Raw genomic sequence first — 27054 nt, forward strand, 5'->3', positions numbered from 1 at the left:
CATGGGGCTTCTGTCTTTGGAAGAGTCCCTGCTATGGGGAACATCCTATACAGAGGCAGTTACTGCTCACAGTGGGCCAGACATGGGAGTTTTATAAGATTCTTTTGTCTGGGATCTTTGTCCTGCCTCAAATTTCTTGTATACAAGCTTTGGCTTTGCTCAAGTGAGAGTTTGATTTTAGAGTCAGGCATGGTGGCTCTGGACTGTGATCTTAGCATTCTGAAGGTTGATTGACATTATTTAAAGCTAGCCTGGGCTACATAGTAAACTGATCAGTCAGTAAACTGAGATAGCCAGTGAAACCACCTGTCAAGAGGCCACATTTACAAAAAGCTTAGTTTGGTAAGTCATCCCCAATCCATGGTCCACACCACACAAATAACTTAGTAACTATTTTTTACTTTTTGAGAAAGGTTCTGATGTTGCCCAGACTGGCCTCAAACTAACTATAGCTGATCCTCCTGCTTCCACCTTGCTGGTGCTGGGGTCACAGTCAAGTACCACCCATCTGGTTTGTGCAATGATGGGGCTTTGTGTGTGCTAAGCAAGCATGTTACCAGCTGAGCTACACCTAGGCCCTAGTAATTACCTTTCCCTACCTTCTTTAAGATGAATCTCCATTTCCTAAGTTCTGCTGGGGCTCAACCATACCCTGACTCTACCTTAGAGTCTTGAAACTTTATGTAAACTTTTGTTTCCTGAGTAGTTTTTGGGCTCGTGGTTCAGAGTTAAGCTGCAAGCAGAGTTCTCAAGCACACAGTCCCTAACTACCTAGCTGTCACTGCTGAACTTGCATGGGCACATCATCATCCATCCCCACAGCCTACAGCTATCATGAGAGTTCACAGCAGGTAGAGCGTACTTCATGGGCTTGGATCAACGTAAAATAGTGGGCAGTCACTAATCCAGTGTTCTACAGCTCAGTCTCAGGGCCATGATCCCCACTGTGTTCTACTTCATCTCTTGTCCCTCCTGTACGGTCTTCTGAAGTCTTTATCCTTGTCTCTGTCCTAAGCAGTTTTATTCACTCTTTTATTGTTGTTCTTGTTTCATTTGTTGAGACAGGGTTTCTCTGTGTAACCCTGGCTGCCTTCCAACTCACTCTGTAGAATGGGCTGGCCTTGAACTCAAAGATCTGCCTGCCTCAGCATCCTGGTGTGTACCACCATGCTCAGCTATTTTATTCACTCTGAAAACCCCGCAGATGTGTAATCTGAAACTGCATAGTGCTAGCACCCATGTACAAAGCCTACAGAACCCCAAAGGACTATGTTTTCTACTGTTGGAAGTGACTATACCCACCCTCTACATCTCCCTGTCTTAAATCCAGTGAAGGGCTCCTAGAGAGGGCCAGGTAAAGACTGTACTTTGCAAGGCCAAGCATAGGTGACAAGAGTCTCCATTACCTGATGAAGGTGGACTGGTCTGGGTCATACAGGGCTATGAACAGCTCCGCATCCTCCCCAATGTTACAGACAAAGTTCTTGAAGTTCACATAAAGACCATAGGTGTGGACAGTACTGAAGATTGCCTGACCTCTCAAGTCAAGGTTCTGCAAAATGCTCTGGGCCAGGGAACAGGAAAGAAGATTTGAGCAAATGGAGGGGGCGGGGGAGGCTGACAAAGTAATCAACCTACAAACAAGGGACAGCTACCACCACCAAGGAGAAACACTTGGTGAGAACTGAGCAGATGAGGACCAATCATCCCTCAGTCCTACAAACACATCAGCATCATCAGATATCCCAAGTGGTCCTGTTCAGGGCCTTTAGCCCTGATAATTCAATAAATGCTTTCCAAGAGGCTAAAGAGATGGCTTGATATATAAAGTGCTTGCTATGGAAGAACAAGAACCAGAGTTCGGATCCCCAAACACCATGTAAATCCCTGGTGGGCATAGCAGCCCACCTGTCATCCCAGAGTACAGGATGTAGAGATGGAATCTCGGAATAGGTTGGGTGACTAGACTAGGCTGCCTTGGGAAGAATCTGGGCTCAATACGCAAATGGAGCATGATGGAAGACGGTACCCAATGCCAACCTCTGGCATCCGCTTCCATTCACACATACATATTCATGTGGGCCCACACACAATCGAACAGATATGCCTACATGCGCTCAAACCATATACATACACATGAAAAATGAACATATGCTGTCTACGGGTGACAGCTCAGTTTGCAGCAGACTTGTAAAGCTTTCGTGTCCTACCATGGGACACTGGAGGAAGCATCAAAACACAAACACTTGGCCCACTACCCAACTTTACAGGAAACAAAGGCTCCATAGAAAACTTTATCCTGGGTGTGGTTGTCACACATTGTCATGGCTCCGCCCCAGAAAGCAAAAGCAATGAAAAACACAGAGACACATCTTTCTGCATCCAAACAGAAAATAGATCAAAATGTCAACAGGACAGGGCAGCGTGGTCTGAAGATGGTTGGCCTTTTTTTTTTCTTCCTCTTTATGATTTTTCTTTACCTTTCTAAGCTTTCTTTACTTTTAAAACTTCCCAAACATGCTATTTTAAAAAATGTTTTATTTTGGAAATCACAATATTTATACCAAATACAGAGGATTATAATATAAAAAGTCTTTCCTTTTACCCAGTTCTCTTTCTCAGGGGCAGCTTTATTTTTATTTTATTTTTTTATCTATTTTCTGTGTATGAGTGTTTTGACTGCATGTATGTCTATGTACCATGTGCATGCCTGGTATCTGCTGAGGTCAGGGGAAGACACAGATCCCTTGGAACTGGAGTTATGATTGGCTGTGAGATATTATGTGGGTGCTGAAATTGAACTCAGGTCCAGAGAAATGTTTTAATGGCTAGTTTATGATCAACCATTTCAGTTACTTTTTGTATAGGCAAGCATGAAGTGTGTGAACCCCTTTGTATGCATTTTTAAATACAAATACTATCTTACACAAATAGTTCCTCATCTTTCTACACACACACACACACACACACACACACACACACACACTCCTTTGTTCCCTTTCCAAAGCAGAACACACACACTGGCCTCATTCTTTCTGCCCACTTTTAAAATGAGGTCACAAGTGATTCTTCTAGGCATTGAAATTCCTATTCTCTATTACTCATTTTTGGCATTAAAAACCAAAGCAAAGAATGGGATCCTAGCAGGCTGACCCTGGAGGATGCGTACCTTCTCCTCTTGGATCTTTTCCTCTATTCTTTTGGAAGCAACTTCATGGGCCCGGAAGAGGGCAACAGTGCTGGTCTCATCCGGATCTAAGATGTTTCCGTTGTCGTCCCGCACAACCAGATCCAGCCCAAGCATTCTGGAGAGAAAGAAGGTAGTAATTACCTTTCCCCTCCACCGTTAGACTCCTTATAGATGAACCTGTATCAAAAAGCCCAGGGGACCCAGGAGAAAAGGGCAGGGGCTGGGCACAGCCTGGGAGTTTCCCCTTCCAACCTCTACCTCCTTCCCACATAGCAATCATGCTGCACAGCTTAGTGGGCCACCTACCCAAACCTGTGTGCATGTGCCAAGGAATGGGCCCAAAACAAGAACAGGAACATTGGCAATGATTGTGGCCAAAGCCCTCTATACAGTGATTCTCTGCCCATCTCTTGTGGTCTGGCATGGCAACAATCATGGAGCCATGCACCATCCTTCAAAGGCCTGCTTTGGCATCCTTACTCAACCCTGTCTTAAAGGAGGGAGCAAACCCCGGTTGCTACCCTCTCATAATCCATCTCTATGCTGGCTCTTCAGTCATTCGCACTATAGTCCGAACCTTAGCTTTGATAGCTGCTCTCTTGGATCCCTTCACTCTGGACCCCTTCATGTATAAATGTTCCCTACCCTTCAAAGTTACTGTAGGAACTTAATTAAGATAACGGCCATAAAGTATCTACAAAACCTCACATACAATAAGCACCGATAAATGTTTGCCCTGATTGCAGAGAATGGTACAAGAAAACTGGCAATGAAAGCTGGGGGCTACATGGAGGCAACCACAGCCTTCTCCCAAGACATTTGTGCCCAATGGGCACAGAATTAGGAAGAACCATGATTAGTTCTAAGAAGGCAGAGACTGATGGAACAAAATTACCCACTTGGTCCACAATCTACTACATTCAAGGCACCTGCACGGAGAGAGCAGTGTTCAAGAGGTAACAAGCAGAGATGCCAAGTTCTCGGGAAGAAAGCAGACAAGGCTCAGTTCCCTCCTCCCTGCTCTACAGCAACTCTGGATGAGTGATCTGCACTGGCAGCTTCCTTCTCAGGGCAGCCAGACTCATAGGCCACCCAGACCTGTGAGAGACAGCATGCTGGCAGAGCTGGGTCATGGGTATATTGGTAGAAAGTCTCTGTTTCTTGAGCTGCTTCCAAGGACAGCTGTGGAGAAAGCAGGCCTGCCTGCTATATGGGAGACATTAACGTGTTATGTCAGGCTTTGGGGGAACCTCCAGGACAATGTTACTGTGTCAAGATCATAAAAGGACAAAGCCTTCTACCTCAGCTGGCTTTACAAAAAGTCCCAAGACCCTGCATGAGAAGCTGTATACCTGCAACAGTTACTGGCACCCAGGGTCTAGCTCGTTCACTTTTCTTGCTGTTATGACCAAAAAAACCCCAAAAACCTGATAAATACAACTTAAAGGAAGAAAGCCTTACTCTGGTTCACAGCTCAAGGGATGGAAGAGCAGAGGGCCTGAGATAGCCCATCACATTAAACCTTCACTTAGAGCCAGGTGCACGATGCTACTTAGCAGCTTGCTCTTCTTCGGCCTCCCACTCCATAGAGTGATACTGCTTCTCATTCAAGGTTCCCTCCTCACTTAACCCCATCTAGAAACCACCTCACAGACACGCCCAGTTATTTGTCTCTTAGGGGATTCCACATCCTGTCATTAACATTAACCATCACATAGGTCAGGTATGAGGGGAAATGATTCTCATCTCAACTGCAAGAGAGTCAGACCCAGAGCCGGGGCCCTGTGCTCAAGTTACTGCTTTCCTATTGCATTTGTGGGTTGGAAGGATGGCTTACCATACCAGGGATTCTGAACTGCTCCACTGCAAAGAGTGGGCCTGATCCCAGTTAGGAGAGGATGGGGGAAAAAGAAAATGGTGTCTGACAGCAATCAATTTATTACCCATTGTTGGAATAAAAACATAGTCCCAGGCATCTGAAAGGACCATCCGTATGTGCCTGATCACTCCTGGCTTCTCTGCCAATGAAGAAGCTTGGACAGAAAACCCATTTTCCTTCTTTTGTGTCAATGGGATCAGAAGACCAACACAGCACCTGACCTAAAGAGGGAACTGTGACATTTTTCAATGAAATTGTGTATTTTCTAAGACACAAAGATAATAAGTAGTAAGCATTGTTATTTGTTGACTCTAAGATCAAACATTTGTCATGAGATTGGGGGGCTGCAGAGACATGAGGGCCGGGGGTAAGACAGGAAAACCGTCTCTACATGGTCTTGTGATTGAACACTGGTCAGATGGTGGCACTGTTTCTGAGAGGTTCCAAAAGTTTTGGGATGTAGTATTTAGCGATAAATGTGGCTAATAGGGTTGGACTTCTAATTCTAGTCTGGAGAACTCTTATCTTCCTGTGTGCTGGGTAAAGGAGCTCTACCATAGAATCTTGCCACCATCCAATGGGCAGGAACTGCTCTGCAATGCCTTCCCCATTACAACAAACTATTCTCTGAAACCACTAGCCAAAGTCAATCTTTCCTCCCTTTAGCTGCTTCTTCTATCCAGTATTTGGCCACACACTAGAACTACCTTGGACTCCCCAAGAGTCACTAACACAGGAAAGAAGGCAGTTAATTGATACAGTTGCATAGGAAGAATAATATCTAATTTCCTGCTGCACAGGAGCATAACCATGGTTGGCAAAAATTAACTTTAGATGTCAGAATATCTAGTAAAGATGAATTTAAATGTTTCCAACATGAAAAAAATGTTGATTGCCAAGGTGATGGGCATGCTATTGAACCTCATTAACCACCCTTACATATAAGTACTGTAAATTATGTATAATGTGTAAGTACTTTGATTTTTAGACAGGGTTTCATATAGCCAACTAGCCTGGCCTTGAACTTACTATGAAGTCATACATCCTCAATGAGAACATCTGATTCCCCTGCCTCCATCTATAGAGTCCTGAGATCAGAGCTCCTACACCAGTTTACACAATACTGGGGCTTTGTGCAAGCTCAGCAAACACTCCACCAACTGGTCTACCTCCTCAACCCTCCATTTGAAACCATTTAATGCATTTTTTTTTAAGTTTCTGTGAACACTATCTAGTGTGAGAGTGTCAGTCACTCCCCACGTCCTCAGTGTAAGATGGTCCTGGGTTACCTGTTCCCATGGTCGATTTTGGCCGTAACCTTCTTCTTCAGCTCTGCAAGTTCGTCCTTGGGGAGTGTCCCAGATAGGATCTGGGAGCGCCACTCGATCAGACTGTATGTCATTTGCTGCAGCTGGCGGAATAGTGTGACCTTGTTGTTCTAAAATGGGAAAGGGGAGAAAAAAAGGACAGAAAGAAACACAGAGATGTGATGGAGAGAAGGCATCTATCTTTGCACACTCTGTCTGGAACTTTAAAAGTGGGTAAAGAGTTACAGATGGGTCCTAAATCATAATAAGCCCATGGAATCATGAACACGTCCTAAAATCCTGACTATACACCTCTGTTTAAAATCCTTTAGACATTCCCTCCAGGTATAAGAGAGTCTGCGCTAAGTCCTTTGGTGGCTGGTCTGGGCCACATTCCCACCTACATTTCAGGTCACTGTGCATCACAGAATCTGTGCTTCCTTTATACCCAGCGGTGGTCATTCCATCAAATATTCCAGAGCCTGTCATGATTTTCTCCCCACACAGCCACACTGCCCTTCACCTTTCAAACCTCGCTTGTGTGTACATGTTCATATGGGGGGTGTACATGCGCATGTGTGTGTATACTCAAGTAGGCTCAACATTGGGGGGATTTCCCTCATTTGCTTCTCACCTGATTGTCTGAGACAAAGTCTCTTGTTGAACTGGAACTCAGTGACCTAGGCAGACTGGCTGGTCAACAAGCCCTAGGGATCTGCTGGTCTCCACCTCCCTGATGTCACATCCAGCTTTTATGTAGGTGGTTGCGATCTGAAATCAGGTCCCCTGCTTACATAACTGGCACCTTATCTACTGCACCATCTCTCCAGCCCTATCAGATGCCTAATTCTGACTGCAGACGCAACTGAGAAGACTTAGCCCACGAGTCTGCCATGCCCTCTGTTGAATGGAATTAATAACCCCACATGAGCATACAGAAACCTGGAAGACTGGCCTGGCCAACTCTCTCATTCCTTTTGTGTTTGTGCCTGCAAAAGACACTAAAGGAAGAATAACAAGTGGAGAAATAACTAATTCAGGGATATGGAATATTGGAAAAATAACTTTAAATTTTATTTTTTTAAAAATTTCTATTCCCCCCAGCAAATGGACACTGAACTATCATTTGTAGCTCAATCATTTTGAAAGTCAAATGCTTGATATCTGAGCCCTCACCATCTCTGTTCTAAATGGTTGATTGGATCATTATTTACTCTAAAAAACTAATGTGAGAATGAACTGGAAATAATGTTCTTGTTCTGGAGAATCCAGCATTCTAAAAGGGGAGGAAAGTAACAAGTGGGCACACATATGCATGTATTTATCATGTACTATGTTATTGTTTTTCTTGGCAGCACTAGGATTGAACTTGGGGCCTAGAAAAGTACTCTTACTGCTGAGCTATCTACAGCCACACTTATGTTACTGTATCTATACACATGAGATAACCTCAGATTATGATCTCAGATTATGAAAAGTAGGAAAAGGGAAATAATACAAAGAAAGAAATGAAAAAGCTGGATATATATTGGTACACGCCTTTAACTCCAGCACTTAGGAGGCGGAGGAAAGAGTATCTCTGTAAGTTCAAGGCCAGCCTCGTCTACATAGTGAGAACTTGTCTCCAAAGAAACGTACAATATATATACATGGTGGAGGAGACCACCTTAGACAATCAGGGAAAGTATGCCATATGCCAAATGTATCAAATAAAAACGTGTCGTGTACATTACCACTCATTACTTAAGACCTATAATGCTAGTGTTTCCTTGTTTGCAGTAAAGTCATGATGCTGTTTTAGGACTCTGTATTTCTGAAGTTCATTTACAACTCACTGGTTGTGTGACAATTATTATAAGAGTTCAATAAACATCTAAGCCATCACAACCTTGGTTACACCTGAATGGTTGACTGCTCCATTACATACAGAAGACATAGACGACAGAAGGGGAGGGGGGGCGGGAGGCAGACGCAGACACAGACACAGACAGACAGAGACACAGAGACAGGAGAGACAGAGAGAGGTGAAATGAGGTGGAGAAGACAGGGGCTGGGTAGAGACATAGCAAGAGTATGTTCTAATGGCTGCCATTATTTCCCTCTTGTTGGTCTTCTCTGACAATTCCAAAAACAGATTCCCAGGCAAAAACATCAATCAGTGCAGAACTGAAAACATCCAAGGTACTCCGGAGCAAAGCATAGATCTATAGAACAAAGGACTGGACCTACAGGTGTGGCAATGAGAGTCAAGGATAAGATTAGTAAATTTTGATAAAAATTCTAAACAAGTTCAAAGTTCAGGGGAACACAAAGGAGGAGGAGGAGGTGCCCAATCATCAGCAAGGTAAAACCCCTGCCTTCTCAGTTCCATTCTACACAGAATGTTCCCATTCCATTGTCTTACAAACTGAGGAGGGGGGGGAGGAATTAAATCTACCGACTTTGCCTTCCAGAACTGTTGGACAATAAAAGGTTTTTGTTTTTTTTGTTTTTTTTTTTTCCTTTCCTGTGACTCCTCCACTCCCATAGATTTTAGCATCTTCTAGCTGTAATTAAGGTATTATTTCCTATACTCTGAGACAGAAAGGGTTCAAGGGGCCCAGGGAATCCTCAGCATGAGGTGATGTTTTGTTTGGGGTACAAGCTCACAAGTTCTTGGTCTCAATTATATCAGACATTATCCAAGGAAATTTAACTATTGCCTGTCCATATCAGCCTTGTTCGACACGTCCGTCCCCCATAGAAGGATGAAGACAGCCATTATTCTCCTGCTCACTGTGCCAAATCAATTCTCAATAGACAAGCTGGAACAGGCCAAAGGAAGTGAACTCCCCCACTTACTTCAAGGAAATGGGCTTTGTTCTGGCTGCTTGGAGCTAGGCTGTCTACATCCTAGAAGCCCCTCCCCACTCCTCAGACACCTCATGCATTTTGTGGGGTAAGCATGTAAGGCCAGAGGAAGCTCCAGCACTCTCCAGTAGAATGAGTCTGTTACATTCTTCGTGTCTGTCCTGTTGCCTTCTTTGGTGGTTTGAATATAGCTTGTTTTCCCCAAGGGGACCTGTGTTGGAGGCGTGGTCTGCAGAGCCATGATATGCCAATGGCTGACTTTATGAGTGGCCCAGTAGGAGGTAATTAAACCACAGTGGGTGCTGCTCAGTGGAGGGGATTAAAGTCGGCCTCCTGGACTAAGCTAGTTCTTAAAACAAAAAAAAAAAAAGTATTCTTTGGTAATTTCATACACGTATACAGTACACCTCAAGCAAATCCTTTCCCCAGTCTCCTTCCCACCTTCATGATTTTTGCTGATTTGTAAACCCACCTCGTCCAGGTAACACAGCTTGCTGAGCAATGCTGTTGGCTTGGTCCTGAATAGGTTTGGGGCAAGTAGCCACAGCTGCTGAGTTCACGAGGGCAACGGCCATAGCACATCCAGAAGACAGCATTTCACACACTCCTCTCCATCCTTCTTAGATTATCTCTGCCCCCTTTAACAAGGTGATGTTTCCTGAGCCTTGGTGGCAATGGCAGTGTGTGTGTGTGTGTGTGTGTGTGTGTGTGTGTGTGTGTGTGTGTGTGTGTGTGTATGTGTTTGTGATACAGTATAGATAAGAATATAGAATAGTATAGACTTATAGATAGATATAAATCTATACTATAATATAGATGTCTCACTTAGGGTGAGCTCTCTCTCTCTCTCTCTCTAAAGAATTATTTATTTTATGTATATGAGTACACTGTCATTGTCTTCAGACACACCAGAAGAGGGCATCAGATCCCATTTCAGATGGTTGTGAGCCACCATGTGGTTGCTGGGAATTGAACTCAGGACCTCTGGAAGAGCAGTCGGTGCTCTTAACCACTGAGCCATCACTCCAACCCCTAGGGTGAGCTCTCAATGACAGCTTCTCTCAGCTCTTTGACTAATTGCTGACCACTGCAGAAGGCAGCTAGCTCACTGGCTAAGGCAGAGGACAGTATGCTTGTTCTTGATAGAGCTGTCAGGAAAGACTGTGGACCTGGACTCCAAATCACTCCCACCTCACCCTGTGAGGGACCCTCCTTGCACGCAATTCTATCGTGAAGCAACCTTCCTTGAACAGGGATGAACAGATACAGATGTCTGATCCTGAAAGTTCAGCTTCCAACACTGGGAGCAAAACCTTTTCTCTTTATACCGGAGCTGTGCTCAAGTGTTTTGTGCTAGGAGCAGAAAATGGACTAACAGGCCCTCCTTCCTGGCCTCTGGTTCCTACAGCCTACGTAGCCTGAGTCTGCCCTTTGCAGATCCTCTCCTATCTCTAGTCTTCCTTCACCAGGTTAACCTTTTCTGCATCATCAGCTACTGTCACAGCATTAAATAACTTCTTTGACCTTCACTGAAAAAGTCAGCACGGGGACTGGGGATTTAGCTCATTGATAGAGCAATTGCCTAGCAAGCACAAGGCCCTGGGTTCGGTCCCCAGCTCCAAAAAAAAAAAAAAAAAAAAAAAAAAAAAAAAAAAAAAAGAAAGAAAGAAAGAAAAAGTCAGCACAATCTTGAGGTTGAGTAGGAACCTGGGAACAAATCTGGTGGCTTCATCTTTGCACACAACAGCCTGGTTTGAATTTGAGTGAAGAACAGGCACACCCCAGAGACTGTTTTCTACCAGGCAGTATAGATATCCCTGTATCTCATGTGGTGTATTTGCAGTCCAGATGTTTATCCCTTTTCCTTCCTTGTTAGAATTTCTGGAGATTCTAACAAAACGAAGTCATAACAAAAGGCAGCTATGCCTCCCGTAGTGACAGGAATGTATAAGTCACCCAAGGAGGGTTTCAGAAATTTGGAGGCTCTTCAGATCATGACATTGATTGATTGGGTGCCAGGGAGGGAAAAAAAAAAACAAAAAACAAACCAAAGACACAGATTATGCTCACCTCCTCTCCCTCCTCTTCCATGGGGTTTTACGCTTTAGAAGGGTAAAGAGAACATATGAGAATGCTGGCTTCTGTTTCTAATTCTATCATTAATCTGCTTTGTGACTTTGGGCAAAGATCCCCGCCCGAAGTCATCTTCCAGCCTACGACAGTGTTGTTCGACTCACTTAATTCTACAAAACAACTTCCTGATTGGCTGTGCCTGGCTGTCTCACTTCTTTGCCTTGTTCTGCCCACTCAGCAGGAATGATACAAACATTCCCTGAGGAGGGAGCTTGGCAATAATCTCAGAAGTCTTTTCCAAACTCCTGGGTCCAGAATGAGCGTCAACTGGTGATCCAGCCATGGTTCCTGCTCATCCTCACTTCCTCTCACCACCCCGGAAAAGCTTTGCCTGCCTGGCAAAGTTTTGACTTTTAAGGAAAACATTCCATCATGTCCATGTCATATCCTGCTTCTTGACAAAGCCATATGGGAGCAGAGTTTGTAATTCAGGGATCACACGTCCTGCCCGAAGAGAAATTTGTTTTGGCAGCATACCAAAGGGAGGCCAACTAAATGTACCTCAGAGTGCCCTGCCGCAGCCCATCAACGACTGACTGTACAGAGACAGCTTACATCTACCTGGATGAACAGCCAACCATGGGTGTGGGGACAGGAACAATAAGTTACTCAGTGTGCCCTACACCTTCCCTACCCCTAAAGCAGGTACAATGGTTTATTTTGGAGCAACTTTCAAATGAAGACCAGTTTTTCTTAGGAAAACATATTAATATTTAAACTCCCTGATTCAACGGTGCATATTAATCACTCTTGTCACCAGACTCTCCCCTTTCTTCAGGAAGGAGGAATATACTCCAGCTCCAAAGCTTATAGAAAGAGTCAGCTGCCTCACAAAAACTTCACTGAACTTCCAGTGGGAAGAGGGGAGAGGCTCTGGGCTGCACCTCACTGAGAAAGATGATAGATGGTTTGCTTATGATAATCTAATTTCTCAGCCTTCCCAAACAAGTCCTATATTCGAAAACACTTGCCATTCTGTTGCCACAATACAGTCTGGCTGGGTGACTTTCAATTGAGAAAAATATCATCCCCATGACTTGGGATGTACGACTGTTCAAAAGGTAAAGGCTAGACAGACCTGGCTCTTACAGAAGATCCGAATTCAGTTCCCAGTCCCCGTGTCAAGAGTCCCCCAGCTACCCCTTGTGATTCCAGCTTGGGCAGATCAAAGCCCCTGGCCTTCACAGGCTTCCATATTCACATGCCCACCCATATACATGAGCACACACCTTTAAAAATAAAAAGTAGGGCTGGAGAGATGGCTCAGCGGTTAAGAGCACTGACTGCTCTCCCAGAGGTCCTGAGTTCAAATTCCAGCAACCACATGGTGGCTCACAACCATCTGTAATGGGATCCGGTGCCCTCTTCTGGTGTGTCTGAAGACAGCTACAGTGTACTCATATAAATAAATAAAGAAAGAAAGAAAAAGTAAACCTTTTTTTAAAAAAATGTGTTAACCAGTCAGGTATGGTAGAACATACCTATCTAAGCATTCAGGAGGCTGAGGCAGGAGGATCAGGAGCTCGAGACTTTTCTTGCGTGTAAAACTAACTGGGTATAGCTAATTGCTACTTTGGGTCTCAAAGAGATGCACCTAACCACATAGCAGTGGGGACTCGTATGGCAGTGGGGAGAGGTGCAACTGAAAGGGTAGAGGCCAGAGATTCCCTGGTCCTGTGTCAGCTGGGGAACACAAATCTCAGGCAGCAGGGAGAAGGATGGAAAGCATAGCTCCACCTACCGGGAGGGACTGAGATATGACACAGCTGTAAGGGAGCCTTGATAGAATCTCTGTCCCTTCAACCCGGAGTTGCAAGATGAAGCAAAGGCCACAACTGGACAGACAGACAAATTCCAGTGTTTGTTGGGCAAGTGCCGCAGTATGATGGAGATGCCTTTCTAAACTCAAGATTCTTGGCACTCTAGACCCATGGACCAACTCTCACAGTGAATGTTCAAGGCTCACATGATATCTAATGGTAATTTTAGGAGAGGAGATGAGAACCTGGGAGGTCAAGGACTTTTCTTAAACTGAAAGATCTGCTACCAGTCTTCCGAATTTATGCTTGTCTCTATTAAAGGGCTGGCTGTGTCCAGTGGCTATTATTGGGCTTGTAGACTTTTCTGAGGGTAAAAATATATATTCAGTGAGGAAGGGAGCCCTCGAAGAACTGCTTGGTCTGTCCAGCTCCAGTATCTATTGCCTTGGCTCATCACCAGGGGACCTCCCTGATCAAGACCTGGAAACACCCAGTGACCGGCTCTGACTGAGGGGCAGTTCTTCAGGCTAAGCTTACCAGGTTACTGCTGTGAATGTGTACTCTACACACTGGAAATGTCTGTGCCTCCTGGACTTGAACATCAACCAAGAAGGCTTGCTATCTACAGTACCTTGCTCACTAAGTGCTCAAGGCCACTCTGCCCAAGACAATTACAGGAGAGAAAGGCAGCGAGCGGCCTTGGATAAGTGTGGCACACAGAATACAGCTCCTGTATTCCTGGCAGCCACAGCTGGGTGACAGAGCAGCTCTGAGTCAAGGGTGTCCAGTGGGAGGATATCCACTGTGGCTACTGCTTCCAACAGGGGCAATATCAACCATCACAGGTCTCCACCAGTGGAGGCCTTGACTGCTTATCTGCATGCAGGGTAATTCCGTAACCACAGTTCCTTTCCATGCTCTCATAGCTTTGTGAAGCTAGGATAGGAAAATACATACTCAGAAAGGGGATGGCATTCTGTGTCACTTTTATAAGGTGTTAAAGTCCTTCAGAACTTTGCAGACTCTGAATGACTTTAGATCTCGGAGCTAGTCAGGGCAGGGCATGCAGAGGACTAACAGGCCTTTCCCAACTAACAGGCCAGTGTTTCGCTCCTAACTAACAGGCCAATGTTTCGTTCCTGTAGCTTGTTTCCTCCCCACAGCATAAGGTCAACATCCACCAGAAAAGACAGCTGAAATAAAATCAGGAACAATACTCTCAGGAGAAAAGAGGTACCATGAAGAAACCTCTTGGGGACAGGCATCCTCTCCTCTTTCCCCTCCAGATGAGGGGTCCCCTCTCCTCAGTGTGAACATTTTCCCATCCCATTGTGACATATTTCTTATGGCTTTACTCTGTACGACTGCTAAAACCAGGAGATGAACGTCTTTTCTTTCTTGAAGAATCCAACAAATTCACGGCTGGGCTTAAATGTGTTGGTTGATTGTATTTATCTCTCTAGGAAACACTGCCTCGACATGTAGATCTCCAGTGAGATTAGACAGAAAAGAACAGAATCAGGGAGCAAACTTAGAGATAGACTGTTTCTAGGGCACCCTAGAGGCGGTTAGCAGTCACGCAGAATGTTCAAAGTTTGTGAAAGGAATTCCTGCAGATGTGATTTGGTGGTAGCGACCTTGCCTAATATACACAGAGGCCTGGGTATAATCCCTACCTACAATCAAGAACTAAAAACCTAATCTATGTGAAGAAAGAGATGAGCGTGTTGATGTAACAAGATATGCAGGCAGAGCCCAAATTTATGTTCACATAGATGGGAGGACAGATTTGGAAACTAGAGATTGAAGATTAGAGGGTTTCTTTCCCTTTTAATACTTTCTGGTGAAACACGGTATCTGAGGTTTGCTACTATTTAACATGAGAAAGAAAATCAGAAATTCTGCCTGAGGTGAACTGTCAATGCACTGGGAAAGGGGTTGGAGGGGCCTGCAGGTGATCAATATCAAACTCATTCTATGTGGACTACTCCTTAGTGGATAAGCAGGTATCAGGAGCACAATTGGGCCTCAGCCCAGACAATGACAAAGCTCTACCTGCGGTCAACACCTTTCACAGCCAATCAGTAGCCGCTGTAAGGTGTTTGAAAGTTATCGCCTCAGATTTCTAAGATGAGAAAAATATGCTGTCCTCTGGGAGGGGATTAAAAAAAATCAATTAATTTACCAGGCTTTGTACTTAAAAACTCAATTCTGCTACTAAATGGGGGGGGGGTGCTTAAAAAGAAAATGCTCAAAAGTACTTATCAGCTCATCACCCTGCAACTACTGGGGGTTGGGTGACACCCTCCCTCCCTGCCTTCCTCCCTCATCCTCCCCCACCTCTATTCATGTTTGTCTGTGCAAACGTGTGTGTCTATGTGCATGTGTGTGCGCCAGTGTGTGTGACTGTCTTTCTGCTTGGGTACAGAACCCTGGGCACACCAGGACAAGCACTCTACCACTGAGCTACACTCCTAGTCCCATTTCTTAGTTCTTTTCCTTAGAAAACTAGTCTTGATGATACAGAGAGGACAGAGTGAAGAAAATGAGCAAGGACGTTATCTATTAGAGAGAGCAAAGGCCTTTCTTCATTCTGCACTTACATACGGCACAAACAATAACAAAAACTCCTTCCACAGTACAGGGTGAGAACCACTAATTCAAAATGCGTGGGATAAGAAGTTTTCCAATATTTTAAATAAATATTTACATAGACTGAACGAGATCTCTTATGGATGGCACTTAAGTCTAAATATAAAATTTGTTTAGGCTTCATCCTCTGCTTCTCCAACAGCCTCAAAGTAATTTAACACGGCCTCAAGATGGATTTTTATTCAGACAGAAAGCTTCACAGATGAGGTCAGGGCTGGGGTAGACTTTTCCACACGTGTTATCATGAATGCACTAAAAAAAAACACTGGATTTTTGAGCATTTTGGGTGCTTGAATTTTAGATTAGGAATGTCATGGTTTGCCTATGATAGAGCTTGGGTCATGTGCTAGATAGCTGGCCTCCAGTACAGCGACATGAGGAGGTGGTGGGATCCAAAGGAATGGGGATTGGCAAGGGAGTACTGGAAACCATCACCCACAGTAGATATCATGAGAGGGTTCTCCTGCAAACAATGAGGTGCTTCTCCATGCTCTGCTTTCCCGTCACGTCATGTTGGGTGTCCTTTCAGATAAGCTCCTGTTACTGTTAGACAATCTACCACGAGGAACCCACTGGAGTTAAGCCCACTTCTACGATCCTCTAGGACTATGGTGCAGAGCTGTCTCTTTTCTTTATAAACCACCCCCCCCACCACACACACACACACACACACACACACACTCCAGGTATTTTATTACAACATCAGAACACAGGCAATGCAGAACACTCCACCTGTACTCACCCGACTCATTTCTCCACTCAACAAATTTCCACAATGAACATTAAGGAACAAACCCATGTCCATGCCATTTCTCACCCATCAACCCTGCTATACCCATCACTCAACAATCAATGAACCCGAACTAGAGTGCTTTCAATGTAAGTACAAGTTGATCAATGGAGGCCACAGGGATGACAGTTGTATCCTTCCTCTCCCAGAGTGCATGATTTAGGGGCTCAGAGTTAGTGTTCTCATCAACCAAGTCTGAAGAGATCAAAAGATCACCTTCAATATGGGCATAACATCCCAAGGGCCAGACCACGCATGCATCAGTTAAGTGTCCGGGAAGTCAAGAAGAGAACATTAAGGGTGAGCTTGTTTAGAAGACACATTATGAAGAAGAAAGGACACAAATGAGGCTTTGAAGGGCGGGTAGGCAGAGAAATACGACAAGCTTTCCACACAAAGGGCTGGTGATTGCTAAGGCAATGACTCATCCTGGAATATGCAGCCCTGAACTCTTACTGCTGATGCTGGAATGAGGTTGGTTACTGCTTCAATACACAGAAACAGGAATAGGGATATTACTGTGACTTAGTAAGACTGACCACATAAAGAAAAGGTAATGGGTTGGGGATTTAGCTCAGTGGTAGAGCGCTTGCCTAGCAAGCGCAAGGCCCTGGGTTCTGTCCCCAGCTCCGAAAAAAAGAAAAAAAGAAAAAAAAAAGAAAAGAAAATAAAAGGTAATGGCTACTAGGTGAGGAACCTACTGGGATTAAGCCCACTTTCTACAATCAGGCCCTTGAGCCTTCAGGACTATGGTGTAAAGCTGTCTCTTTTCTTTGTAAGTCAACCCCCCCCCCCCACAAGCCTACAACCTCATGGACTCATTCACATGTCTAACCAGAGAATATATTTTGCTTACCACATGATTTCTGTCACCCACAGAAGGCTGGAAGTCCCCTATATAGGCAAGACCCACTGGTGCTCACCAACTAGCTCTCCAATGAATCAACATTAGAAAATGGTCTATGGGTTTCAGAGTCAAGGAAAGAACTTCCTAGATTGAAGGAGAGGCCTCCATGCTGGCAATGAACTTTGAGCATCTTGTGCATTTGCAAAACAGCCATTTCTAGTCAGATAAGGCTAAATGCTGGGATTCCCAGGCCCTAGTCCTGACATAACAGGGTGGGTGTGTTTTAGGAAAAGATACCTCTTGGCTCCGTTTTTAGAGCAAGGCTGAGAAGCTAATGTAACAATGGCTTTCTTGGTGAGACACACAGTTTGTACATATGTCTTCTGGTCTCTCTCCCTCTTTATATGAAGCAAGTGGTATTCCACCGTGAGCTTCCACAGTAGTATTCTAATGGTCTCCTTGCTACTCTTCCCAGATCTTCTCCTCTAAACACTACAAGTAGATTAAATTTCCACTCTTTTTTTAAGATTCTTCCCCTCACCCCAGTTCTATTTATGTGTTCACTTGGGGCAGGGCACGCATGCCAGAATGTTATGTGGGGGCCAGAGGACAACTTATGGACATTGGTTCTCTCCTTCCATCATGTGGGTCCAGAGGACTGAACTCGGGTTTCTAGGCATGGACACAAGTGCCTTTACTTGGTAAGTCATCTCTTGGTCCTGGTCTCCATCCTCTTTTTTTTTCCACATGGAGGAGGCTTATTGGAATGGCAGAGATGGAGGGTTGTAAGAGAGGGAGAAGAAAAAGAGAGAGAAAAGGAGAAGTAGAGAAAAAGAAGAGTTGAGGCTGGCCACAAGCTTGAGGAGAGAAGGGGGAGGAGAATGGGGGAGAGAAGGGGCAAAGGGGGAAGTGGGTAAGAACAAGAGAGGAAGAGCAAGAGAGGTTCTTCATCTTCCTAATGCTCCACCACAGATTAAACTCTAACATCAACTTCAGAAAGGACAGATTACATTTAAACCACAAACTCCAAGTCGTGACTGTACAAATGACTATGGTTGTCATGCAGAGGATGTTCTGGTGCCTATGTGATTTCACAGAGAACTAGCATCTGTATTAGCATTCTGAGGGCAAACCAGTGTGAGGACAGAGAATGCTGCAATGAGCCCAACCTCAGCCTAACACTATACCTGGTCTTGATTCTGTAAGGCCCACTGGTCATGGTTGAGAATGCCCCTCAGAAGCTGAGCACTGTGGTGTTTATAAATGCCTGCTTGTGGGCTGGCACACATGAAGATGCTAATAGCAGGTGCCTCAGCTTCCCACTAGAATATTAACAGTTATAACTGCATCTTCTCTATAGTGATGTTGTGAGGCTTCATTGTTTGAGGCACCCAAGAAGACCTGGGCAAGTCCTGGCAGTTATAACTCACCGTGAAGCACACTAACAATCAGTAGGACTAAATGAGATCACACTCACTTCCCTCCACAAGCCCCTTAGCAGTGGTCCAACTCTGGAGAAATGAGAAGCTTCCAGCACAGTGGGCTCCAGGGAAGGCTCACTCAACCCAGTGCAGAAGACGGCTCTGCAGCCCAACAATCAGACTGAGCATCCAGAAATGGCACCCAAGGCCACCACCAGGGGAGCCCCAGGGAAAGCTTACCACATAGAGCTTGCGCCAGATGACGGCCCATTCTCGTAGAGTGTTCGTAAGCTCCTGAACCAGGGGCAACTCCCCCGGAATCACAGTTTCATGCTGCCTACAGGGAACCAAAAGGATGCACACTTTACTGCACATGATAGGAGCTGTCTTTCCTGAACACCACACCCTTGACAATCCAATGAAGGAACATGGCAGCTGTGGTTTGAAATAAACCAATCTGCCTCTGGAGAGGGGGCATATATTTTAGAGAACTTGAACACAGGTAAACATGAGCAAAAAAAAAAAAAAAAAAAAAAAAGCAAGGAACTGAAAACAGCATGGTCTACAAACTAAACTAAGGTTTTGTTTGCATGGCACAGGCTAGGTCCAGACTCTACTTCCTCCTGTTGATTCTCTCTGAAAGTGCCAATGACCAAGCCAGGTTATTGCTGGTTCCATCCGGCAGCTGCTTTGTTATGCAGAGAGGTAAGCAGTATATGACCTCACCCAGTCGCCCAAGGACTGCTCCATGCCCTCTTCTAGAAAGAATGGGGGTTTCTTCTCACCTATGCTCCCCAGCATGACAAATGGAGACAAAGCAACTTCTTCACATTAGGGGTAACCGTGTTTACTGACATAAATCCCCCTACTGTGTTCCTACAATCATCAATAGGAGAAAGATAGGAAGGATATTCAAACAGGTAGAGTATTCAGGGAGAGTAAGACAATATATTAAGGCAAAAGTGACTCGTGAAACATTTTTTACAGGTCAACTATGGAAAACTTCAAGTGGTCCATGACTTAGGGGGTGTTCTGATTTTGCAACCTAAAGATGGCTGCAATGTGTAATCTCATAGGTACTGGCTTTTTACTTTCAGCATGGTGTTGAACCCACCGCATGAGGTACGCACTACTCTCTCCTCCAATAGGCCTCGTGATTCTGTGCAACTGCCAGACAACATAAACATTCTGAGTGTACTAGAAGTGGCTGGGCTGGGCTATGTTTCATAATGTAGGTTAAATAAATGCATTTCTTGTTGTCCTTTCTTATTAGCAGATATTAGTGGTATAGAATGATGGGCTTTCCTGTGACACTGGCTTGTGAAATTTTCGACTCTGGAGAGTTTATAATGATGTAATCATGAGCTCAGGAACATCTGTATATGCTGACTCAGTAACACAGTAAACTGGGTATCCTGCCTTTCATCTGGCAGATCCAGTTAGAATAGGGCTCCTACTTGGCCTTTACAAGTGACACTCCATAGCTGCCCAAAAATGGCCCACTGGGAAGAGGATTTCTCTAGAAGATAGAGGAGAATATTCAAAGTGCTGGGTCTACTGTGAAAACTTGAGCACCTCTCTACCCCTTGTCTTAAAATGTGGGTGCCGAGCTTTGGAATGTCTCAATAATGTCCATCTAGTTCAGAAGTTCCAGGATTCTGGGACAGCCTCTCTGGCACCAGCCATGGAATCTAGCTCTACTTCTTAATTCTCTCTTCCTGTTTTGAGTGTCCTGTTTTCCTCAGGTGCCACAGACTCTACGTTTTGCAGGACAAATGACACGGACAAGCATGTTCCCACTCACTGCTTCCATAGCATCTCATGCCAAGTGTATCACTAGTGTCTTCCTCAGGAAGCTGTGAAAACTCCAAGGTGAACTTGCAACTTCATGATGTATTCCAGGTTCAGAGCAGAGGGGGCAGACTGATGTCCCTCCTCCCCAGATGTCCACATGGACTCACATTCACATTCCCAGTGAGCAATTAGCAACTCCAAGAGGAAACAGGAAGCCCTCAGAGTTCATCATTGCTGTCTTTACTATTCTGGGGAAAGGTATCATGGAGGAACAATTCTCAAAAGAGAAGGCAGAGGGAAGAATTATATGAAGCAAGTGAAATCAATGAGAGGAGAAAGACATCAATGGGGGTAGGTCCTTCTTTCATGGTCATCTTACATCTCCATTGCTTTAGTGTCATCCTGGATGGGAACTCACCCTCCATCTTCCACAGTTGCCTCCTTCAAATGGATGTATGTTTCAGGAAAAATGCCCTACAGAAAGAGAACATTTATTATACAGACAGTAAAAACAGTCAAGAGCATGAATACTGCAAGGCGGGTTTCAAACACTTTGACAAAAGGAAATTCCTGACTGAGTTGCCAGGGCACCACTTATAATGACCAACTGCATTCCAACAGAGGAAGGATGGAAACACTGAAACAGCAGAAATTAAGATTTGGGCTCAGGGGCTAGTGAGATGGCTCAGTGGTCCTGAGTTTAATTCCCAGCAACCACATGGAGGCTCACAACCATCTGTAATGGAATCCGATGCCCTCTTCTGGTGTGTCTGACAGCTAGTGTACTCATATAAATAAGATAAATCTTAAAAAAAAAAGATTTGGGCTCAGGATGCATGGACAGGATGTTTTGAAAATAAAGAGTAGAAATGGTCCCATCAGCTCAGAAACCCAACAATGACAAGGATCAGTAATACTGAGGACCTAGAATCTGTATAGAGGCCACGAGACACGGTGCATCCATGAGTGAGGTGGAGCAGCTCACACTTTAGTTTCCTACAGAAATACCCATCAGTGCCGTCACTGACAAGTGCACACCACTTTTAGCTACCTGACCATTTCGTCACTGCATAGTCTCTGATGCTTCTCCACTTTACAACCCCAAGAGGCATTTCTACATCTATATTATGACACTGCTCACTAAAGAAAGTACAAAAAGGTCCCAAGCCAAGGGAAGGGCTGAAAACCACTGGGTGGGAACCAGAGAGCTGCAGGAAGGAAGAGGTTTCTCAGTCGGCAGGAACCATTCACGTGAGTTCTCTTGAATACCAAAAGTCTGTGCCTCATTGCACAATACTCTCAAGAAGCCACACAGGGAAGGAGCCACCGGGTTTTGCTTTAGAACCGTTTACATGGCAGGGCAGATGAACCAGCCGGCACCTTAGCTCAGTTACTCCTAGCCTTACTCATAGAAGGGCTGGTACGCTCTCTGTGGACGTTACATGCCAGGGATTGCTGACCACACAGGTGGTGGTGGAGGCAGCCCACAGTCTACGGGACCACAGTTGAAAATGTGCATGCACCCTGTCATCCTTAATAGGACAAGGAACCAGCGGACTCAGATAGCATCTGCTTCTGTGGCCAGTTTCATGCACTGTGTTTGTCGATGTAATACTTTCTCCTTTTACTTCCTCTGCTGACAAAACAGCGAATGGCCAGAACATCAGGGATGAAGCTGATCTCGGCGTGGTGACGACAAAGGGAATCCTGCAACTGCTTTAGGCAGAAACGAAAGGCCCCATCTCTTCAGTTAGACAGGGTGAGGCATTAGAGAGAAGGCATTGTCAGGTCCCTCCATTGATGAGACCAACGCTACACATACAGATAAGGTGACCTTGAGTTTCTTCGGGTGCACAGGTTACAGAGTGATTGGGGGAGATTGATTAAGTAACAATGAAACACAAATTCAATTATTACACTGAAGCCACAAGGCCACCTTAATATCTAAAAGGGAAACAGCTCTGATGGTGACATGGAGACAGTGAGAGACACACCAGACGCTGTTATAAGGGGTTTGCGTATACTTGGCTCTATCCGTTTTCAAAATGCTCTTAGTCAATACATGATTGAACACTTGCCCACCACCTTGCCCATTTAAGGATCTGCCCAATTACAGAACTTTCAAGTGTAATATGTTTTTATTCTCGGTTTTAATATGTTTAATTGACAGTGTTTAAATGTCTTCTTCCTATTGAAATTATCTGGAAGTAGTCATATCTTTTAAAAGACCTGTCACTAATACCTAAAGAAACTGGAGCTAGAGAGATAGGTCACTTGGTAAAGTGTTTGTCATGCCAGCTTGGGAACCTGAGTCAATCCCCAGTACTCACATAAAGCTGTGCATGATGGTCAAGCTGGTCATCTCCTAGCTAGGGAGGTAGGGCTGGATGGCCGGCCAGTCTCGCTGAACCAATGAGTTCCAGGATAGCGAGAGAATGTGTCTCAGAATATACCATGGTGGATGACATCTAAGGAACACATACTGGGGCCACACACTCTGGCTTCCACATATGCACGCCCATACATGACTATAACAGTACATTTTATGATATCTAGCCTTTCACAAAGAGTGAAGAATTCCTGAAAAGAGTGAAGGGATAAGAGTAATAAGTTTAAAATAGTAGTTATGGGCTAACAAGTTGGATCAGTGGGTAAACGTGTTTGCCACCAGGTCTGACAACCTGAGTTTGAACCCCAGGACCCACAGGGTGGAAGGAGAGAACTGATTCCTCCAAGTCTCCTCTGACCTCTACCTTCAGGCTGTGGCACGTGAGTGTGTATGTGCACGTACACACATGCATAGACACAAGCACAGATGTATGTGCTATATGACATCACTGAGCTAGGTGTGTAGCTCTGGGACAGAACATGTATTTAAGATGTGGGACGTTTTAAACTGAACTTGCCTCAGTCTCTGAAGTAGCTCAGATGACAGGTGTGCACTGCTGTTCGGGATAGTTCACATGATTTGTCTGAGAGAGTTTTCTGTTCACTTTTTTTATGTACTAAGAAAAGAAAGGACTGAGAACTGAGTGACCTGGGTATTCTCTGTCTCTCTCAAACAAAACCCCCAAATGTAACACTGCTAATCCAAAGAAAAATTCTGGCAAAACATTTGGCAAATCAAGAAGGTTTAAGAAAAAAAAAGTCTGAATTCATAGTCTGGTGACTGGTCCCTACTAATCCCTGGGAGCCAGCCAAGCCAGAGGACTTGGAAATATAAGCCAACGATGACTTTGAGCCCGATGCTGACCGCTGCAGACAATTTACTCAGGCATAAACGTGTTGACATTCAGAGCTCACGCATTTTGTCATCCCACTGTGCTGTAGTCTGCAAGCCTCATTGTGTCATGGTGGCACTAGGCCATTTATAATCATCTGGTTTCTCTTATGAGGCCAGAGCCAACCTGGGTCTCGAATTTCCAAAATGCAGCCCATCTCTTGGTTCTGCCTTTCTTTTCTCGATGCAACCTACTCACTAGAATAAAATGATTCTATTTTATTTCAACTAATTATTTTCCCTGTTATCCTGTCCACACACTCATGATCCTGCCAAGATTAAGGATGAATTTCTTCAAGGCTCCAGCCTTGTAAAAGCCACTAGCTTCCCTTCATCGCCACTCTAAATGGCTAGGTTGGCTCACAAATGTCACCAATAATTTCCACAAAACAATAGGCCTTTCAAGTAGCTCTTCCCTTAAGACAGGAAAAGGAGGGACCAACATAGGGCAGCATTCCATATCAGGATGCATCCCATAATGAAGGGATGTCACAAACCCAGCAAAATTCAAGGTTGATGTCTTTAATTCCATCGTTGTTTCTTGCAACCCACACGGAAAGATAATTTAGTTTAAAAAAAAATCAAAACACATCAATGTCCAGCCAAATTATTCATGTCTCTCCCCGCTCCCTGCTCCCCGACCCTGCCCGAGACAGGGTTTCTCTGTGTAGTCCGGGCTGTCCTGGAACTAGCCCTATAGACCAAGATGGCCTCAAACTCAGAAATCTGCCTGCCTCTGCCTCCTGAATGTTGGGATTAAAGGTGTGGGCCATCACAAGTGGCCTTGTATTTTTCTTTAACAAAGGACAGAGGAGCTCTTACTGAAATAGTTTTCTCGAGAAGGTGAACTTTTTAAGATCACAGGTTTTGAAGAAGATTTTAATTAAGAACAAAACAAACAAAAGAATCCCAGGAATAGGGGGCGCACACACACACACACACACACACACACACACACACACACACACACGGCTCAGGTGATGCTAACTGGACCATTTAGTATTCCAATCAGACTCACTGGAATTTAGTATTCCAATTAGTGGTGGCAGGCACCATGAGCTAGAGGGATGCAGACATATTAGGAAAACACAGAATGCCTTAAAAGACAAGGTCTTCCACGCGGGAACAAATCCTTATATAGGGTAAAGGTCTTGTGACATTTTTTTAACAGTACCTACTGGGTTTGGTTGTTGGTTCTGTTGTCGTTATTGTGGTGGTGGTGGTGGTGGTGGTGGTGGTGGTGGTGGTGGTGGTGGTGGTGGTAAGATCAAACTCAGGGCCTCTTGTATGCTAGGTAGTATCTGCCATTCAAATAATTTGGAGACAGGATGCCACGAAGTTACTCAGGCTGGCCTCGAACTTGCCTCAGTCTCCTAAGTAGCTGGGATGACAGGCGTGCTCTTCCAGATGCCCCACCCCCACCCCACCCCCAGCTGTCCTTGATGTTTCTTAGGATTTGTCTGGAAAAGTTCTCCAGTTCATCTTTTTGTATATTAAATTAAAACCGGAAAGGTACAAGGATAAAGTGACCTGGATGGTCTTTGTCTCTCACAAACTCAGAGCAAAAAGTTGTTAACTTGTGGTGGTTGGGGGTGGGGCACGGAACTCTGGTGGAGGTCAGAGGGCAACTTTCAGGGGTTGCTTCTCTCCTCCCACTGTGGGATTCTGGGATTGAACTCACAGGTCACTGGGTCTGAGAGGCAAGCACTTTCATTTGCTGAGCCATTCTGCCAGCCAAGTCATTAACTCTTACTGTTTTCTGGAAAAAAACAAAAAAAAACCAAGAAACCCAACGTCCACAATGGTGAGTAAAAATAACTAGTGACAGGGCTAAACCCACACACAGCAGGAGTGGGCATGCCAGGCACCAGCTCCCTCCCCACCCCCAGGCCTTCAATCTTATGATACCCTCATCATGACACACATCTGACTGCCACACTGATCTCTACTGGGAAACTAGGGATGCTGAATCAGCAAGAGAAGAAGCAAAACCAACCCAGTTGGAAATGGCATGTGGCACAGGGCTCTGACTGTGGGCAGAAAAGCTCAGCACTAGGGCATAGTGGGAACACCCCAGGGGGGACTTGGCACCTGCAGGGACAACAAATGTTCTTTTGTTAGACTGTGAGATCATCAAAGTGAACAACCTGTGTGTCTGTGTGTGTACACAAATGAGCAAACACTAAGCTTGAAGAGTCATCAACTTCAGCCATACTTGTCTTTAGGTTTCTGTAACCTCTAGCTAGTAGGCAGGGGTCTACTGAGATCTAGGGGTTTCACTGGCCAACCTGCATGGACCTATCTGGCTTGTGGTGTGGTCAAAGAGTAAGAACTATGAGTTTTTCTACTCTTTCTGCACTGATACATTCAAGTTTTTCTCACCCTCTGCTACTGGCACTCCAGCTAACTGTGTAATAATAAAGCCCTATCAACGTTCCTGCAGAAGAAAAGTGCTGGCACATTATGAGGCTCCACAAGCAACATCAAAGGAAAAGTGCTGACAGGGTCCACAGCACACCCCGGAGCACATTAACATAGCCAGGAGGCTTTGTTTAGTTTGATGATGAACTGCCCTGACACAGCGAAAGGAAACAGTCCAGGCCAGTGTTTCCCCCAGTTCTGCCCATGGTGAATCATAACAAACACAGTTATAGTCCAGTACCACACACACACACACACACACACACACACACACACACACACACACACACACAGACAGGCAATAAAAACTATGAACTAGATAAACATAAGGGGCTGGAGAGATGGCTCAGCGGTTAAGAGCACTGATTGTTCTTCCAGAGGTCCTGAGTTCAAATCCCAGCAACCACATGATGGCTCACAACCATCTGTAATGGGATCTGATGCCCTCTTCTGGTGTGCCTGAAGACAGCTACAGTGTATGCACATAAAAAAATAAGTAAATAGATAAACATAGATATCTGAAGTAAATGTGTCACAAGTGTGTCTGTTTTACAGCCTTTTCTGTTACACATTGGTTAAAATCTACTAAAATGCCTCCAAGTTACTCCATGGGCCTCGTAGTGTGAAACCACTACTCTGGTTTGATGGGATGAGTCAGGTGACCTGACCCTTCAGTTCTGGCAGTGTATGATTGGAAGTAAAGAACACAGGGAGAAGTGGGTCCTGCCCC

At 44.9% G+C, this 27054-nt stretch overlaps 1 protein-coding gene across 3 annotated transcripts in view; it reads right to left on the reverse strand.

Moving 5' to 3' along the window:
- The window catches only part of Dock5 (dedicator of cytokinesis 5), a 178967-nt gene that overhangs the window by 84384 nt on the left and 67529 nt on the right, over positions 1-27054 (reverse strand). For all 3 annotated transcript variants that reach the window (XR_015638031.1, XM_087585775.1, NM_001372012.1), the window contains 5 exons: positions 21042-21097; positions 19070-19166; positions 6359-6507; positions 3170-3305; positions 1407-1564 (listed from right to left, as the gene is read on the reverse strand). Coding sequence is in view for 2 of the 3 variants with exons in the window: in XM_087585775.1 (XP_087441901.1) it covers positions 1407-1564; positions 3170-3305; positions 6359-6507; positions 19070-19166; positions 21042-21097 (596 nt within the window). In the remaining variant the exon portion in view is untranslated. The remainder of the gene's footprint in view (positions 1-1406; positions 1565-3169; positions 3306-6358; positions 6508-19069; positions 19167-21041; positions 21098-27054) is intronic.

The sequence above is a fragment of the Rattus norvegicus genome, chromosome 15 (assembly GCF_021556685.1).
Source record: "Rattus norvegicus strain SHRSP/BbbUtx chromosome 15, alternate assembly SHRSP_T2T, whole genome shotgun sequence".
Classification (NCBI taxonomy): domain Eukaryota; kingdom Metazoa; phylum Chordata; class Mammalia; order Rodentia; family Muridae; genus Rattus; species Rattus norvegicus.